The sequence below is a fragment of the Rana temporaria genome, chromosome 3, assembly GCF_905171775.1.
Source record: "Rana temporaria chromosome 3, aRanTem1.1, whole genome shotgun sequence".
Lineage (NCBI taxonomy): Eukaryota > Metazoa > Chordata > Amphibia > Anura > Ranidae > Rana > Rana temporaria.
In genome coordinates this window covers 102,709,758-102,729,189 of record NC_053491.1, presented here as the reverse complement: position 1 = coordinate 102,729,189, position 19,432 = coordinate 102,709,758, and the positions used below count along the sequence as shown (strand labels likewise).

General features: G+C 43.0%; 1 protein-coding gene across 1 annotated transcript in view; it reads right to left on the bottom strand.

Annotated features, from left to right (window-relative positions):
- CHRNB4 (cholinergic receptor nicotinic beta 4 subunit) overlaps nt 1-19,432 on the bottom strand; it is a 66,804-nt gene that overhangs the window by 19,844 nt on the left and 27,528 nt on the right. Inside the window, exons 2-3 of the mRNA XM_040343130.1 lie at nt 12,620-12,765; nt 400-444 (exon numbers count right to left, since the gene is read on the bottom strand). Of these exons, the coding sequence (XP_040199064.1) occupies nt 400-444; nt 12,620-12,765 (191 nt within the window). The remainder of the gene's footprint in view (nt 1-399; nt 445-12,619; nt 12,766-19,432) is intronic.

Sequence of the window (19,432 nt, the reverse complement as noted above, 5' to 3'; positions counted from 1 at the left end):
TTTTATTTTTTCTTATCCTTTTTTCATTCCCGGTATTTTTTCCTTTTTACAACTTCAGGCTCAAAGTGAAGAAAGATATCCTATTCTATGTAGAGTGATGATTTTATTCTAAGTTGAATTCTTGATTTTGAAATGTATGTATACCATTCAGCCCCAGGTTGTTCTGGTGGCACTTAAAGTGTACTGTACTGCTTTTTAATAAACTTCTTTTGATAACTAAAAAAAAAAAAAAAGTTAACACAGCAAAAAATTATCATCCTCTGATATTTACTGGCAGTTGTAAAAAAATCACATATTTTTACAAACTGTCAGTAAATTTACTGGCGGTTGGCAACCCTGCCGATGAATGAATTCTTAAAGACACTAAATATATATAATGTGAAAATAAATTGTACTTGCCTGATTGAGCCACACGTTAGTTGTCATAATTTGCTCCCGTTCATTCTACAAAAAAGCAGATACACACAAACTAAATACATCATCAGTTATTACCAGTTGCATCTTGTATATTTGTTAATAGGAACTTTATATGAATTACCAGAACAGTGGGGTAGATTTACTACTAAGGCTTGTTTACACTTGCGGTTGGGGAGGCAGTAAAAATACGCAGTTGAGGAAAATTTTTACTGTTCCCCAAACCACTCCACCTTAAGCTGCAATGGCAGCAAGGGGTGGGGTTCACATGCCGCGGGCAAAAATGATCCTCTCGCTGTGTACAGCAGAAATTCTGCTTGCATATTCAAGTGACTGGGGCCACAGGATTTTTGCTTGCACAAAATTAAATGACTTTACCTCATTCACTAGCTGTGAATATTTTCTTGCACAGTGAAAGGTCACTTTACTAAGCGAACTGCCTTACACTTCTTTAGTAAATCATCTTTAATAGTGCAAAGAAATTTAGAAATGTGCACTAAAAGTTGATTTGTAATAAATGTACAATAAGCAGCTGTAAAAAGCATAGCCATAATTACCAATAATCATAGAGAGAAAGAGGACCCTACTCGTTTCCAGTTTTATTACACCATTAGTGTATAGCTGTCCTCATTATATTGAGGAAGTAACATTCATGGGTTGAAGCTGATTAATGGAGTCATCCACCTCTTAGTGTTTTAGTGTGTTGCTACTTTCTGCATTTCTGGATTGGATTCCAACAAAAAGCACCATTAAGAGGAATGACTGCTAATGCAACAAAAATTCCCCAAGCCTCTTACGTTTAAATGTTGCCTAGATGTACACAGGCTTTCACAGTGATCCAGAGCTCCACATGTCTCTGGCTGTGCTTATGTCCTGTTCAGTGTGTGGTTCCAATATAAAACATTGTCCCTATAGGACTCGCATAGGTGTACCTACCCACACACCCATGCAAAGGGCCATCCTTGCTCACGTGAGATGCATAGGTGTCCCATACAACTGTGTGCACGCAGTCCCATTCATGCATACCTCCCAACTCTTTGAGATGGGAATGAGGGACACCTATCAGCAAAAGTATGCAGGCATAGGACACACCCCTTGCCACGCCCCCTTAAAGGAGAATTGTACTAAAAAACAAGATTAGTTAAACACACAAGTGCTTTTTTTACCATTAGTGTTCCTTTATATTGGCTTTTGGAATGTACAAATGCAGCAATTTAGAAATCAGATGAAAGGTTTAGCGCTGGAAAAAACATTTTGATAGATAAAAAGTGAATTTTATATACATCTATATAGATCAGACCAAAATGAGGGACGAATGGGAAGGAATGAGGGACAGAGGGAGTCCCTCGAAATCAGGGACAGTTGGGAGCTATGCTGTTCCTAATCACTAAGAACAGAAGCTCGCTTCCCTGTCAGAACGGAGATCTGCCGTGTTTACACCCCTTCTGCCTCTGTGTGGAGCGATCGCGGGTGGCCAGCAGACATCGCGTCCACCGAACACACGCACGGGATGCGGGGCCTGCTATATCTATTACATGAAGCAACGTACAATGATGGCGATTTTTGTAATAATTTTTGTAATTTAAGTGGTTAAAGAGCCAGCGCATTAACTTGCTATTACAAATGTTCCAAAATAAAAAAATATATAAAACATTCTACTCTCCTGAAAGGTCTCTTACATTTGGGTATGGCATCCACATTACTTTTACGGAAACCAGTAGTACAAAAAAAAAATCTGATTTAGAGTTACACAGCTGCATGTAGCCAGAGATAGAGAACATTATGTGCCTTAATTCAATAATGACTGTAATGCACACAGAATCAAATAGACCTCATAATTACATTTGAAAGCACGTCACTGTTTTTATGAAGTGCACATTTCCCCAACTACCTTGTAAATCTCTACATTATACTAACAGTGTGCTCTCTCTGCTCTCTTATTAGTGGCAACATAAATCAGTGGATATCATTACAGTAGTAACAATGCAATGGTCACCTAATGCATATATCCTGTAATGGAGTCGGTATACCGTAATCTGTGTTTGAGAGTCTTTCAATAATCAAGGACCTACTTCAATAAATGGATTCATAGGATGTCCTCCTATGGAAAGTTTGCTGATTGTGTAGATTATGTATCTGTACAACTTTTGACAACACTAATTGTTATACGTATAGGAGTTTTTTTTTTTTTTTACCTTTTATCAGCTTTAGTCACATCATTCACCTGTAATGAAGTATATTCCATCTTGTGCAGTCAGCTGGATCCTAGAGAAATCGTCACTGCATTTCCAAGAGCTAATTTTCTCAGTCATTATACCTATGATCAGATTCTGATATATATATATATATATATATATATATATATATATATATATATATATGTATGTATATATATATATATATTTTTACATTGTATTTTGGAGCCACCTCCACAATTGTATTTCAATATGTTGCTTCTTTTTTGCTGCATCTGAACTTGATTGTATATTTTGTCTAAATGTAATAAATACATTTGACAAGAAAAAATCTTCACTGAAGGGATGCCTGTCCTCTTCCTGTTCTGAGCCTCTGGCATTGCAATCATTAAAAGCTTAGGGCCAGATTCACGAACAATTACGTTGGTGTAACGTATCCCCTTTACGTTACTCTGCCGCAAGTTTTCGTCGTAAGTGCTTGATTCACAAAGCACTAATTCAAATGGGGCGGGGACCATTTAAATGGTACGTCCTGCGCCGGACGTACTGTGCATTATCCGTTTTGAAATTTCCCGCCGTGCTTTGTGCGAAATGACGTCGCCCCGACGTAATGTTTTGAACGGCGACGTGCGTAACGTACTTTCGTATTCCCGGACGACTTACGACTTACGCAAAAAAAAAAAATTGAAATTCGACGCGGGAACGACAGCCATACTTTAACATGGGCTGTCTATTGTTACACCACCTAAATAGCAGCCGTAACTTTGCGACGTGAAAAGCCGACTAGCGACGACGTAAGAGAATGCGACGAACGCGCGTACCTTCGTGGATCGCCGTAAACAGCTAATTTGCATACCCAACGCGGAAAACGACGCAAACTCCACCCAGCGGTCGCCGAAGTATTGCATCCTAAGATCCGAAGGTGTACGAAGCCGCACGCCTGTCGGATCTTAGCCAAATGCCGTTGTATCTTTGTTTGTGAGTTACAAATAAAGATACGACGCGGCAAATTTGAAAGTACGCCAGAGTATCAGCAGATACTCCGGCGTACTTTTTCTGTGAATCTGGCCCTTAGGGTCTTCAGGCCGAACAGCAGTAAACATGGTTTGACAGGAACACGCCCCCTTCTTTTTCCACCTCCACTGAGAAAGGTCCTTTTGTTGATTACACTGTTTATGGATAATCCTGTGACTGATCAGAATCTCCCACATTTACAGATCATGCTACAAGTAGAGCAATCAATGAAAGAACTTTTCTCAATGGAGAAGCAGGCAAAAGGGGGCGTGCCCCCATCTTTACTGCTGTTCTGTCTGAAAACCTGAAGCTGCAGCACCGGAAGTTCAAAGACAGGAAGAGGACCGGCATCTCCGCAATGGAGATTTATCCAGGATCCAGCTACCTTCACAACCTTGGGACATCCTTCATTACAGGTAAGTGGATTGCTTAAAGCTGTAGGGATTTTTTTTCTAAACTTCAGCTTTAAAGGCCATCTACAGACATTTTTTGTTGTTGTTTTGGGTCAGAAATTCTGTTGAATTCTTATTGTCTGTGTGTCTGTTGGGGTGTTGATTTCTCCTCTCAGTCTATTTGGCAAATATCAGACAGAACTACAGTGCCTTGATAAAGTATTAATACCCCTTGAAATTTTCCACATTTTGTCATGTTACCACCAAAAACGTAAATGGATTTTATGTGATTGATGACCAACACAAAGTGGCACATAATTGTGAAGTGGAAGGAAAATGATAAATGGTTTTCAATTTTTTTTACAAATAAATATCTGAAAAGTGTGGCGTGCATTTGTATTCAGCCCCCTTTACTCTGATACCCCTAACTAAAATCTAGTGGAACCAATTGCCTTCAGAAGTCACCTAATTAGTAAATAGAGTCCACCTCTGTGTAATTTAATCTCAGTATAAATACAGCTGTTCTGTGAAGCCCTCAAAGGTTTGTTAGAGAACCTTCATGAACAAACAGCATCATGAAGGCCAAGGAACACACCAGACAGGTCAGGGATCCAGTTGTGGAGAAGTTTAAAGCAGGTTTGGGTTATGAAAATATATCCCAAGCTTTGAACATCTCATTGTTCAAACCATCATCGGAAAATAGAAAGTGTATGGCACAACTGCAAACCTACCGAGCATGTCTGTCCGCCTAAACTGACAGGCTGGGCAAGGAGAGCATTAATCAGAGAAGCAGCCAAGAGGCCCATGGCAACTCTGGAGGAGCTGCAGAGATCCACAGCTCAGGTGGAAGAATCTCTCCACAGGACAACTATTAGTTGTGTACTCCACAAATCTGGTCTTTATGGAAGAGTGGCAAGAAGAAAGCCATTGTTGAAAGAAAGCCATAAGAAGTCCAATTTGCAGTTTGCTAGAAGCCATGTGGGGGACACAGTAAACATGTGGAAGAAGGTGCTCTGGTCAGATACTTATTTGTTAAAAAAAACTTCCCCTTTACAATTATGTGCCACTTTGTTTTGGTCTATCACATAAAATCCCAAATAAAATCCATTTACGTTTTTTTTGTAATATGACAACATTTTGAAAATTTCAAGGTTTATAAATACTTTTTTAAGGCACTGTATAAGTGAATGATTTTGGATCACAGGAGAGCCTAAGTAAGTAGTGCACTCCTATGACCCAGAAGAGATGTATGGCTAAAAAGATTTGGCCATACATCTGTTTAAAACTACTTTCACACTGGGGCGCGGGTGGCATTGGCGGTAAAGCGCCACTATTTTTAGCAGCGCTTTACCATCGTTTCTGTGGCACTATTCGACCGCTAGCAGGGCGCCTTTAACCCCCGCTAGCAGCCGAAAAAGGGTTAAAACCACCGTCAAAGCCCCGCTGCGGTTACGCAGCATTGCCGATTGATTTCAATGGGCAGGGGCGCTTTAGGGCGTATACACTACTCTTACAGCACCCCAAAGATGCGGCCAGCAGGACTTTTTTTAGCGTCTGCCAGCGCACCGCTCCAGTGAAAGAGGAGGCTCTTTCAGGGCGCTTTGCAGGTGCTATTTTCCAAGTGCTATAGCGCCTGCCAAGCTCCTCAGTGTGAAAGTAGCCTTAGGGGTGTCACTTGGATACATATTAGTTGTCTTCTATTGCAAATAATGGAGGTAAAGGTATTGGCTTTACTTTAAAACATTATCCTGCTGGAGGCAGAGTTCTCTTTTAATGGAAATATTCTCTCATATAAAAGATTGTGAAGTCCATTTAGTGATTTTTTAGGGGTAGATGACATACAAGAAGTAAGTTTTCAGAAAGTCGATCTTTACACTTCAACCCACCCTTCAGATAATTTCATCCCATTGGGTGAAAATGTCAGAAACCGTTACTTTGTATAAGAAAGCCGCAGGGGTTTTGTCTCAGTGACACAGAAACTCTATTTTAAGCATTCTTCATGTAGTTACCAAATGATTTCTGTCACTTGTAAAGCCACAAATGTAACAATCAGTGACAGCCAACAAAGAACAGCTAAACAGAAAACATGACAGTAAACAGATACGATCTGTCACAGAGAGGAGCATTTACTAGAAGCCAACATAACCAGGTTAACTCACAATTGAATTATAACATCAGGTCATTTCTGTTCCCAGATAACAACCATTTAAATAACATAATATCAATGCTTTTCAAGGGCACAAGGTCTTCATACAGTGCTCTCCCAACAGTACAGGGCGCCATACTTTCAAAAGTGTAGTAAGACTAGTAAGAGTGCCTTTTCCATGATGTGTAGATAATAACTATTCATGGATAAGTAGAAGATTATTTCAATTACACTTCAACCTATTTTTCTTGATTTTGCACATAGTAGTTCCTTTACTGTGGGTACTACGCTTGAGTCAATGTGATCCAGTCAAGTCTAATATTTATCAATAGAAGGCTTTGGCTGCCTTCTAGAATTCTTACCTTTTGCTGGGACTTTGATGTGCTGATTGTTGTGAAAGGGACTAGGAGAGGATGCCCAAATCCCCAGTTAACCAATCTACAGAAAAAACATCTAGTGGAACTTTTTAAGGGCATCAACTCCAAAGAAAAAGGATTTATAATCAAAAAGGTAAAAAAAAAAATGTTATTTGTAAATTTTTATAAAAAATATTAAAATCCCCAAAATTGTAGTGCAGAATTAAAGCAATACAATTGATGTGGTTACAGTAAATACATAATGATTACAAAATAAATAACCACAGTTCTCTGTCAATGGTACAACCAAGACCAGAGTAGTACCCAACGTGGTTCGAGAGATTACGTAGTTCCTCTTTTTCAGGGGTAGGTGGTTATAATTACACAATAGTATCATATGGATATACAGTATATTCATATCCTAAATAGCTACATCAATTAAAAACAAGGAAAGTTGCCGCCATAAGACACCAGAAGCCCAAGAGGATCGGGAGAAGTGGGCCCAACTCAAACTTCCCACAAGGGGCACAGGGCCCTACCGCAAGAGGATATGCCACACCGAAAGCCAGGGACAAAGGAAATCTGGGCCTTTAAGATATCGTAGGCTAATTAGCTAGACTCCAGAGCACCAAAAGATCTGGACAGTAGTTTAATGTACGTATTTTTCGGACCATAAGGCCGGGTACTCACGAGCAAACATGTACGGTGAAACCGGTCCGTCTTCACCGTACATGCCTGCCAGAGGGCTTCTGTACGATGGTTGTACTAACCATCGTACAGAAGTCCGCGCGTAAACACTACGCGGGGCGTGTCCGCGTCGTCGCCGCGACGATGACGCGGCGATGATGCGGCGACGTGGGCGGGCCTGCCATTTAAAGGCTTCCACGCATGCGTCAAAGTCATTCGACGCATGCGAGGGACGGCGGGCGCTCGGACATGTACGGTAGGTCTGTACTGACGACCGTACATGTCCGAGCGGGCAGGATTCCAGCGGACGGTTTTAAAACACGTCCAGGAATATTTGCCCGCTGGGAAAAGGCCCGGCGGGCAAATGTTTGCTGGAATTCGGCCCGCTCGCGCCTACACACGACCGAACATGTATGCTGAAACGCACTTTTTTCCCTAAAAAATATGGGGGGAAATGTGTCTGCGTCTTATTGTCCGAATACTGAATGATCCCTGTATGATGGAGGAGGGGGGGGGCACTGATCCCTGTATGATGATGGAGGGGGGGGGGACTGCCCCCTCTTCCATCATACAGGGATCAGTGCCCCCCTCCATCATACAGGAATCATTGCCCCCCTCTTCCATCATACAGGAATCAGTGCCCCCCCTCCTCCATCATATTCATGGTGTGCCCCCATCCAGCCTGTGTTATGTAATACAGCCAGCCTGTGTGTCCATTGTGAGCCCATATCCATGGTGTGCCCCATCCAGCCTGTGTTATCTAATACAGCCAGCCTGTGTCTCCATTGTGAGCCGTCGCCATATCCCGCAGCTGCTGGGGCATGTGAGGGGTTAATACGAGTCAGTTATAGTGGTGTGCCCCATCCAGCCTGTGTTATCTAATAGTGTTCACTTTACATGGTTGAAATATTATTCTGTTATATTTTAATAAATATTTCAGTAGACCATTTGGGTCAGAATTTTTATTTTCTCATTTTCCTCCTCTAAAACCTAGGTGTGTCTTATGGTCAGGTGCGTCTTATGGTCAGAAAAATACAGTATATACTTGAAGCAATATCATCAGGAAGAGACAAGGACAAATCAAAATAGATGAGTCAATAGGGTCTCTAATGTATGTGTCCAAAGAGTCTCCAAGTGGATAGAAATAGCCTTATCCACAATGGTGTATCAATAGGTCTGGATGCTCTGGAGGGCGGCTTTGCAAATCTATTTTGAGTTGTCCTTGAGTCCTGATGATATTGCTTAAAGTATACAAATTAAACTACTGCCCAGATCTTTGGGTGCTCTGGAGTCTAGCTAATTAGCCTACCAAAACTTAAAGGCCCAGGTTTGCTTTGTCCCTGGCTTACGATTTGGCGTATCCTCTTGAGGTTAGGTCCTGTGCCCCTTTTGGGGTGTTTGAGTTGGGCCCACTGCTATTGATCCTCTTGGACTTCTGGTGTCTCATGGCGGCAACTTTCTTTGGGCCAGATTATTAAAATTGTGCGGGCATAACGTATCTGATTTACGTTACGCCTCCGCAACTTACACGGGCAAGTGCTGTATTCTCAAAGCACTTGCTCCGTAAGTTGTGGCGGCGTAGTGTAAATCGGCCGACGTAAGCCCGCCTAATTCAAATTTGGATCAGGGGGGCGTGTTTTATGTAAAACTACTGTGACCCAACGTGATTGACATTTTTGCGGAACGGCGCATGCGCCGTCTGTGGAATTTCCCCGTCTGCATTGCTCCAAAGTACGCCGCAAGGACGTCATTGGTTTCAACGTGAACGTAAATGACGTCAAGCCCCATTCACGGACGACTTACGCAAACGACGTAACTTTTTCAAATTTCGACGCGGGAACGACGGCCATACTTAACATTGGTACGCCGCACTTATGCCTCATATAGCAGGGGCAACTATACGCCGGGAAAAGCCTAACGTAAACATCGTAACTTTACTGCGTCGGCCGCGCGTACGTTCGGGAATTCGCGTATCTAGCTAATTTGCATACTCAACGCGGAATTCAACGGAAGCGCCACCTAGCGGTCAAAAAAAAAAAAAAGCAGTTAAGATCCGACGGCATAAGAGACTTACGCCTGTCGGATCTAATAAATATCTATGCATAACTTATTCTAATGCCCCGTACACACCATCACTTTATGTGATGAAAAAAAATGACGTTTTTAAAAACGTCACTTTAATTGACCGTGTGTGGGGGAAAACGTCGTTTTATGTCTTCTAAAAAACGACCAAAAAAAATTTAAGCATGCTTCAATTTTATGTGTCGTTTTTCAAAACGTCGTTTTTTACTTCACAGAAATTGACCGTGTGTAGCAAAAAACGTTGTTTAAAAAGACGTTTTTACACCCGCGCATGCCCAGAAGCGAGCTTCAATGGAAAAAGTGGTGAGAACGTAACCACGCTTTGCTAGAACATTGTGAGAAAAACGATGGTGTGTAGGCAACTTCGTCTTTGAAAATTGAAGTTTCAAAAATGTCGTTTTTTACTTCACAGAAAATGTCGTTTTTTTTCATCACATAAAGTGATGGTGTGTATGCGGCATAAGAATCAGGCGCATAGATACGACGGGCCTGATTAGGACTTACGACGGCGTACATGGCGCTGCGCCGTCGTAAGTCCTTTCAGAATCTGGCCCTTTGTTTTTAAATGATGTGGCTGTTTAGAAAAAGAATATATATCCATATGATACGATTGTGTAATTATAACCACCTACCCCTGAAGAAGAGGAACTACGTAATCTCTGGAAATGCATTGGGGTACTACTCTGGTCTTATTTGTACCATTGGCAGAGAAATGTGGTTATTCATTTTGCAATCATTATGTATTTACTGTAACAGCATCAATTGTATTGTTTTAAAGTGGTTGTAAACCCGTTACAACCACTTTTACCTACAGGTAAGTCTAGATTAAGGCTTACCTGTAGGTGCTCGAAATATCTCCACAAACCTCTACGGTTTAGGAGATATTTACAAATGAGACGGGCGCCGGTGTCTATGGTGCATGCGCACTTTAGAAACCTTTAGAAATGGCGAGCTTAATTGAACAAGCTGATGTTAGAAGCGGATTGGCTGCCATGCACAGCTGCACCACATTTTGCACTCTCCGGCCCAGATTCTCAAAGGAGATACGACGGCGTATCTCCAGATACGCCGTCGTATCTCTGAGTCTGAGTGGTCGTATCTATGCGCCTGATTCTTAGAATCAGTTACGCATAGATTTCTATTAGATCTGACCGGCGTAAGTCTCTTACGCCACCGGATCTTAACTTCATATTTACTCTGGCCGCTAGGGGCGTTACGCTGATTTATGCCTAGAAATATGTAAATCAGCTAGATACGCAAATTCACAAACGTACGCCCGGCCGACGCAGTACAGATACGCCGTTTACGTTAGGCTTTTCCCGGCGTAAAGTTACCCCTGCTATATGAGGCGTACATGCGGCGTACCAAGGTTAAGTATGGACTTTTGAATTTTGAAAATTTTACGTCGTTTGCGTAAGTCGTCTGTGAATGGGGCTGGACGTCATTTACGTTCACGTCGAAACCAATACGTCCTTGCGGCATACTTTGGAGCAATGCACACTGGGATATTCCACGGACGGCACATGCGCCGTTCGTGAAAAACGTCAAGTTATTTACATAAAACACGCCCACCTGTTCCACATTTGAATTAGGCGGGCTTACGCCGGCCTATTTACGCTACGCCCTTGCAACTTACGGAGCAAGTGCTTTGAGAATACAGCACTTACCCGTCTAAGTTGCGGAGGCGTAACGCAAATAGGATACGTTACGCCCGCACAAAGATACGCCGGTCTACGAGAATCTGGCCCTCCAATTTTAGCAAATCAACACCACAGTGTTTTTCTAAAGGCCCATACAGATGATCGGATATTCCGACAACAATTGTCCGATGTACGTGTTTTGTCGGATAATCCGACTGTCTGTATGCTCCATCGGACAACTAGAATTTTCGACAACAAATGTTGGCTGTGCATGCTCTCAAATTGTCCGACAACAAATGTGTTCCGTCAGATTATCCGATCGTCTGTACACAAATCCATCGGACTAAAATCCAAAGTACAAACACGCATGCTCCGAACCGATGCTAAATATCAGACAACAATAGCAGAAGTTGCCCAAAGGGTGGCGGTAAAGAGCTGAAAAAACACGTAGTTTGGTGTATGTTGGCTGAAAATGTTCTGCCCTCTGTATTCAGAACAATTTCATGGACAACACCCTTCGGACAAAGATCCACGGATTTGTCCGATGGAAGTCCGATCGTGTGTATGAGGCTTAAGAGAGAAGATCTTTGCAGCATGCCAGCCTTCAAATACAAACAGTACATGTTTTTAAGCTGTTTATAACCAACAGAATCCCAACTGTGATCTTTGAAAATTAATAACTTCACGGTAAAAGTAGCTAGTTGAGTGGGAACTTGTCTGAAAGCTTGTTTAACTGTATGTTAATAATAAGCAAATAATTTAATGGCCATAGTTTGGGCACGGGTTCACTTTAAAGGTCCACATCAAATCTTTAGTTAACAAGCGAGGGTAAAATATCCTATGGTGATTTATGTGCTCTTAAAACAGAAAGCAGTGGCGGCTGGTGTTTTTCTTTTTAAGGGGGGCGGCAAACAACCACCCTCCCCGGGGCGGCCGGCTGTGGCACTATGCCCCCCCCCTACACCTGCTGTGTGACGGTCAATCTGGTTCTTACCCCATCTAGGAGGCGGGTGGCGGGCAGCAGCCCGGTGTCTTCGAGCAGTGTCTCCGCCCCCTCCTGTAGTTATCTGCAGGCATCCTGTAGTGGGTGGACCTGCTGGGTCCCTTCCACAGCTCTGCTCTCTAGAAAGGCACAGTGATGATGACACTGCCAGTACTGGGACAGGGCATCCAGAGCCCAGTGCAAGGATGCAGAATTGCGCCCCTCCCCCACTATTAATACATGCCATAGAATGGGTGTGCCATCCATTTTTTGCCCCTTTGCTTCACTGCATCCAGGGCATTTTTCCCTCCTGCCCACCCCTTGTCCTTGCCCCAGCCACTGCTTTTTATATAAGGTCATGGCTGGGTTTGCAAAGATATTTGGTGAACACAAAGTGGATTTATATCCTTTACGACTACTAAAGAATATATTTAAAAGAAAATGTTTGCGCCTGGAGTTCAGCTTTAAGAAAAAAAAAGTTCTACCTGATTTTGCATTGATGATACATACAAACGTGAGAGACTTGGGGACAAGCAAAGCCCAGCAAAGAGACCTTTCACTGTGTGTTCAAATTGTCAGCTGTCAGTATGGGATTACATTTTGTAAGGATGCAGAATATTTTAAATGATCATTTATCCATGAATACTGTGAAATACTATTTTCCATAAACCAACATGTATTTGGCTCTTTAACAATTGAAAATCATCTTACCACACTTATCATCTGAGCCAGAGACAACTGGAGATGGATGATGACCAGCTGCGTATTGTTATAAGCAGGACGGATGAGTTTATTATATCTGTCTTCCCTCAAAAGGGTGTTCATCAGTCTCTCTTCTGAATCTGCTGCTCTGCTATCTAGATAATGAGAGTGCAAGCCGTAAACATTACATCAGTCACTTCAAGAAAAATAACAGCTTCAAATTAAATAGTTGTCTTATGCAGGCTCATCTGGAGGACATTTACCATTTCCAGTTAATAGTCTACAAGCAACCTGTTAGGATTGACTTGGCAATGCAGGCTCCAGACCTTTCATCCCTGTCCCTCCTTCACTATCCAGGAGGGGGCACTGTTCTGAGACAACCTTTTATCTGGTATTTGGACGTCTACTACACATTTGCAGATTCTGGGTCAGTGACTCCCTAAATAGTGAGACAAAGATGAGGATGGCATTCCTGTAGCTTACAATTTCAAAAGTAGAAATGGCAATTCCCATATTCCTATCCTGACAGATTCCCTTTTAACCACTTGCTTACTGGGCACATATACCCCCCTCCTGCCCAGGTGAAATTTCAGCTTCCGGCACTGCGTCGATTTAACTAACAATTGCGCGGTCGTGCGACGTGGCTCCCAAACAAAATTGACATCCTTTTTTCCCCACAAATAGAGCTTTCTTTTGGTGGTATTTGATCGCCTGTGCGGTTTTTATTTTTTGCGCTATAAACACAAAAGAGCGACAATTTTGAAAAAAAATCAATATTTTTTACTTGTTGCTATAATAAATATCCCAATAATAAAAAAAAAAAAAACATTTTTTTTCTCAGTCTAGGCCGATACGTATTCTTCTATATATTTTTGGTAAAAAAAAAAAATCGCAATAAGCGACTGGTTTGCGCAAAAGTTATAGCGCCTACAAATAGGGGACAGAATTATTATTTTTTATTATTTTTTTTTTTTACTAGAAATGGCGGCGATCTGCGATTTTTATTGGGACTGCGACGTTATGGCGGACACATCGGACACTTTTGACACATTTTTGGCGCCATTCACATTTATACTGCGATCAGTGCTATAAATATGCACTAATTACAGTATAAATGTGACTGGCATTGAAGGGGTTAACACTAGGGGGTGAGGAAGGGGTTAACTGTATCCCTGCATTGTGTTCTAACTGTAGGTGGAGGGGGGGTGACTGGGGGGGGTGACCGATCTATGTCTCTATGTACAAGGGACACAGATCGGTCTCCTCTCCAGAGACAGCACCGCTGTCTCTCTGTAAAACGGCAATGAGAGATGATCTCATATGTTTACATATGAGATCATCTCTCATTGGCCGCACAGATCGCCTAGCAAACGGCCACTCTGATTGGCTGTTCGCTGCGATCTGTAATTGGCTGTGTCCAAGGGACACGGCCAACACAGAGTTTCCCCGCTGCGCGCTCTGGAGCGCGCGCGGGGAACGCCCAAAGGGGCGGACGTCAATTGACGTCCTGTTGGATTTTGGGATCCGTGCTGTAGCCGTCATTTGACTATAGCGCGGGTCCCAGGAGGTTAAGGAGTCTCTCGGGAAGAGGGATGAACTGGTGCAGGTCTAAAGTGCAGGCACCTAGGGGCAGATTCACGTACAGCCGCGCAATTTTGTGCGGGCGTAACGTATCTGATTTACGTTAGGCCTCCGCAACTTACACGGGCAAGTGCTGTATTCTCAAAGCACTTGCTCCGTAAGTTGCGGCGGCGTAGCGTAAATCACCCGGCGGAATTCAAATTCGGCAGGTAGGGGGCGTGTATCATTTAAATTAACCGCGTCCCCGCGCCGAACGAACTGTGTATGCGCCGTCCGTAAAATATCCCAATGTGCATTGCTCCAAATGACGTTGCAAGGACATCATTGGTTTCGACGTGAACGTAAATGCCGTCCAGCCCCATTCACGGACGACTTACGCAAACGACGTAACTTTTTAAAATTTTGACGCGGGAACGACGGCCATACTTAACATTGGCTGAGCCTCATAGACCCAGGGGCAACTTTACGCCGGGAAAAGCCTAACGTAAACGTCGTAACTTTACTGCGTCGGCCGCGCGTACGTTCGGGAATTCGCGTATCTAGCTAATTTGCATACTCGACGCGGAATTCGACGGAAGCGGCACCTAGCGGTCAAGAACAGTACCTCTGGAAGAAGTCATTGGACGAAACGGCGTTGGGAAGAGCGGCGTGCTGACGTCACCACGATTTGCGCTGTCTACCTGGAAGGACGAGCGGACAGTACAGCCGGCCGGCTAAACACACTACACGCACGATTTTACTGCATAATTGTAAGTGCAATACTTTTTAATAATAAAAACCCTTTTTATGGTAATACACTATGTCAGCCTTCTCTCTTTTGGGTTATACTATGGAGATTGAGTGGTCTGATTTGTGAAAGTGAAAAACGTACCCTGGAGATCCTGGAAACTGTCTCGGTGGTTTTACTTGGCTACATGCTTGATTATTTCAATTATCTGGTAAGCAGCTAGGATATACTGGTGGAGGACACTATCATCTGTCTTACAGATTCACGGGATACTGCCAGGATACTTTTCACCCATTTGGAGAATTTTCTGCCTTCTTTTGATTTTCTCTACGATTCTTCCACTCATATGGACTTTGCACTATTCATTGGTTTATCTCATATTACACTAGTGGTTTGTGCATGTAGCACCCATTTATATTTGAATGTCACGTTGATATTTTTTCACATTTTGCAGCGCAGCTCTTTTCACAACCATTTGTATTTATGTCCATCTAACATATGAGTTGCAGCAGCTTGTCTTTTTGTTTTTCACAAGTTATTTTTATTTTGTTATTTTTTATGTTTTTTATTCATTCGTGGATGGTCTCATACCATTTATGTTTGAATTGACCAGCGCAGTATTTATTCCTATACACGGTCAAGAAAAAATGCAGTTTAGATCCGACGGTGTAAGAGACTTACGCCTGTCGGATCTAATGGATATCTATGCGTAACTGATTCTAAGAATCAGTCGCATAGATACGACGGCGCAACGCAGAGATACGACGGCGTATCTGGAGATACACCGTCGTATCTCCGTTGTGAATCTGGGCCCTAGAGGACACTTACAGCAACATGCTGGATGTTCTAACAAGCAACGGTCTGAAAAGTTTTCAGGTTGGTGCTAAACTCCATTCCACATATTCCCATTAATGCAGCTTCAACAGCCAATAGGAATGCACAAGTAAGCTTCTGCAGTTAGGGCTCATTCACGCCATATCTGGTGACCTGCATTAATCTGTATAGATTAATGCATTTTTTTGCAGTTGTTTTATATATGTGCCTTGTTTGCCCCAAAATGTGGCCTTGAGGTGGGTTGCAGTGCATAAAATGTAGACATGCTGTCATTTTAGCAATGCGTGGCAACTCACAAGAAGTCACCGTCAGTTATTGCACTTTAGCAGATTTTACGTTTGAATGAAATGTCATTTTTAATATTTCAATAAAGTTAAAAAAGAACAGGGAAACCTTGTGTTTTAACAATGCATGCCCCCCCCCCCCCAAAACTATCACCTACTGTCTGCACACATCAAACACTAGTCTGCATGCCACAGGTGTGTGCAGCCTTTTGCATTAGGGTGTGCACCCCGAAGCACACACATGCCTTTCTCTGCAGCCTTAGCTGCACTGGACAGTGAACAAAGTGCTTTGTGCTGAGTGGCTTCCTGTTCATTCACAAATTGAAGCATAGTACACAGTTTACTATGCTTCAGTTGTGGATGATCGCAGTGCGTAAGTGTGTTTACTGTGTTCATTTAGAAAAAAAAGGGCTGGTCAATGCCATATTGACTAGCCCCTTCCACCCTTCTCCATCCTGAAACATCCCCCCACAAAAGCCAGGGGTAGAGGGGAGAGGAGAGGAGGGAAGTCAGCAGCACCACTGGGGGGAATCACAGGCAATAGGGGGAATTGACACACCTGGCGCCAGTGCCGATCCTGACCTCCCTGGGGCCCTAAGCAAAATAACATGTCACATTAAAGTTGAGAAGTGGGGGGAGGGGGTGTTCTGCTGTCAGAAATTACATCTTACATTAAGGTGAGAAGCGGGGGGGCGGGGTGCTAACTTCTTACCTCTTCTCCCATGCAACCAGCGAGTTTAGAAGCGGGGTGAGGGGCCAAAAATGACTTCTCAACAGGCGGGGCCTCTAGTAATTTGAGGGGCCCTCCGCAGCTTTGCGGGGCCCTAAGCGGCTTGCATAGTGAGCCTATAGGGCGGATCGGCCCTGCCTGGCACTCCCCCCTGCACATGCCGCACGCTGAAAGCCCAATTTAACATTCTGCCTGAGTAGGAAAAGTTGGGTCAAAGATAGAGCTCTTCAATCAGTAGAGCTCATGCCCCCTGCTGATTGGATATGTTTTCCTTTGCCAGACCTCTGCAGAGAGGCTACTGCTTCTACACAGAGTGCAAGGGTCATTCTCTGCAGTATTCTGGCAGGGGACAGGCTTTTCTACAAAAAATAAAAACCTGTAACATTTTGCATGCCATTTGTTGTCAGAAAGACTTGAGATTTGGCAATGACAGAAAGCATCTGACACAGTTCCCCATAAACGTTTACTGTACAAAGTAAGGCATGTTGGCATGGACCATAAGGTGAGTACATGGATTGAAAACTGACTACACGGGCGAGTTCAGAGGGTGGTGAGAAATGTGGAGTACTTGGAATGGTCAGCTACAACTTATGCCGCGTACACACGATCATTTTTTAACGTTGTTTTAAACTATGTGGAATTCCCTTTCACAGGCGGTGGTTTCAGCGGGGAGCATCGATAGTTTTAAAAAATGAATGACCACAACATACAGGGATATATAATGTAATACTGACATATAATCACACACATAGGTTGGACTTAATGGACTTGTGTCTTTTTTTCAACCTCACCTACTATGTTTTAGAGGCTGCACTTGATTCCTACAGCAGTTTGTCTCCTTCCCCTCCATGCCATTATTATTATTATTATACAGGATTTATATAGCGCCAACAGTTTGCGCAGCGCTTTACAATATGAGGGCAGTCAGTACAGTTACAATACAATTACAATACAAGTTACAATACAGGAGGAATCAGAAGGCAATGCCATGAGTCTATTTAAAGCGGGAGTTCACCCATAAAAAATGTTTTACCCTTAGATTGATGCTCATTTTGTCTAGGGGAATCGGCTAGTTGTTTTAAAATCAAAGCTGTACTTAGCGTTGTAGAGAGCGATCTTCTCCGCCGCTTCCGGGTATGGTCTTCGGGACTGGGCGTTCCTATTTTGATTGACAGTCTTCTGACACGCTTCCGACGGTCGCATCCATCGCGTCACGATTTTCCGAAAGTAGCCCATACCCGGAAGCGGCGGAGAAGATCTCTCTCTACAACGGTAAGCACAGCTTTGATTTTAAAACAACTAGCCGATTCCCCTAGACAAAATGAGCAGGAATCTAAGGTTAAAAAACGTTATTTCCCGGTGAACCTCCACTTTAACATGTACAGCAAACCAGAAATGTAGAAAAAATGATCAGATGCAGGATGGAAAAAAACCTCACACTATAAAAATCTAATATATTATACAGTATTTTTAGTGTTGGATATAGCATGGAAGGGTTAGAACCCATGTCAAGCTTTTACTGCTGTTCATGTGTCCCTGGGAATGTTTCCTCTCCTTTCCTGTCCCAAAGATGGGGTGTCACTGGGCTAAAAAAATTATCGAAATTGTCTTCAATAAAACACTTTTTAGTACAGTGGGGAAGCTTTAGAAACTATATCAGTTTTTTATCGCTGCCTGTGCTCTCTTGTCCTGGATACAACCGTTTTCTGTATTTCTTGTTCTAGTGTCACAGGCAACGCTGTATACTGGCCTAGGCCATCAAGGCCCAGGCCTAGGGCAGCACTTTGTAGGGGGGCAGTACAAAACAAGTTCCCGCCGGCTTGCACAACACTGTTAGGCAAATTAGTCTAGAACCGCCATAAAGCAGCCACACTGCTTCTGATTTGCAGGCGGCCGGCATTCCGCAACTGTAGGGGTGGTGGCTCTTCTAATTTTGACTGTCCTATCATCCTGGACCACAAACATTCCTTACTGTAATATATATGTTTTCTGCTGCACCACTGACATGATTATATCTTCCTAATCCTCTCCAGAAAATTATCAGAAATTTGTGCTTAAAGTAGCACTTTAGGTAACACTTTTTTTTTTTTTCATTTTGGATAGAGTAAGGGAGGGTTATAGCCCCTGTCAGTTTATTTTTTTACCATTCCTGTCCGATTGCGGAGATTTCCCTTCACTTCTTGCCCCATAGCCAAACAGGAAGTGAGAGGAAATTAATGAAAAATAAGGGAATCCATTCCCCCCCCCCCCCCCCCAGGCCCTCAGAACTAATGTCCCCACTCAAAAATGTCAGGGCGGGTCTTAAACAGCAAGGGGTGTGGCCTTGACAAGAAGGGGTGGGTCATATTTAAATTAGGGTGTGCACTAGTTTAGTCAGGCCTAGGGCAGCACAAAACCAAAATACACTACTGGTCACAGAAATAGTTAATAGGTGGAAATCGCCCCAGTGGAGACACAGATAGGTATGAAAAAACAACAGAAGTTCTAACTTTTTCACAGCTATACACAAAATAGAAAAACACAATATAAGTCCAATGTTCTTGGAAAACGCCAACCCTCTATGTTAGTGTTTTTGGAGCTCTATGCATCCAGCAGACAGGCACAATTTAAAAAGAAAAGTACAAATTAAAACTGAACATGTCTGCTAGAGGTAGGAGAAAATTATA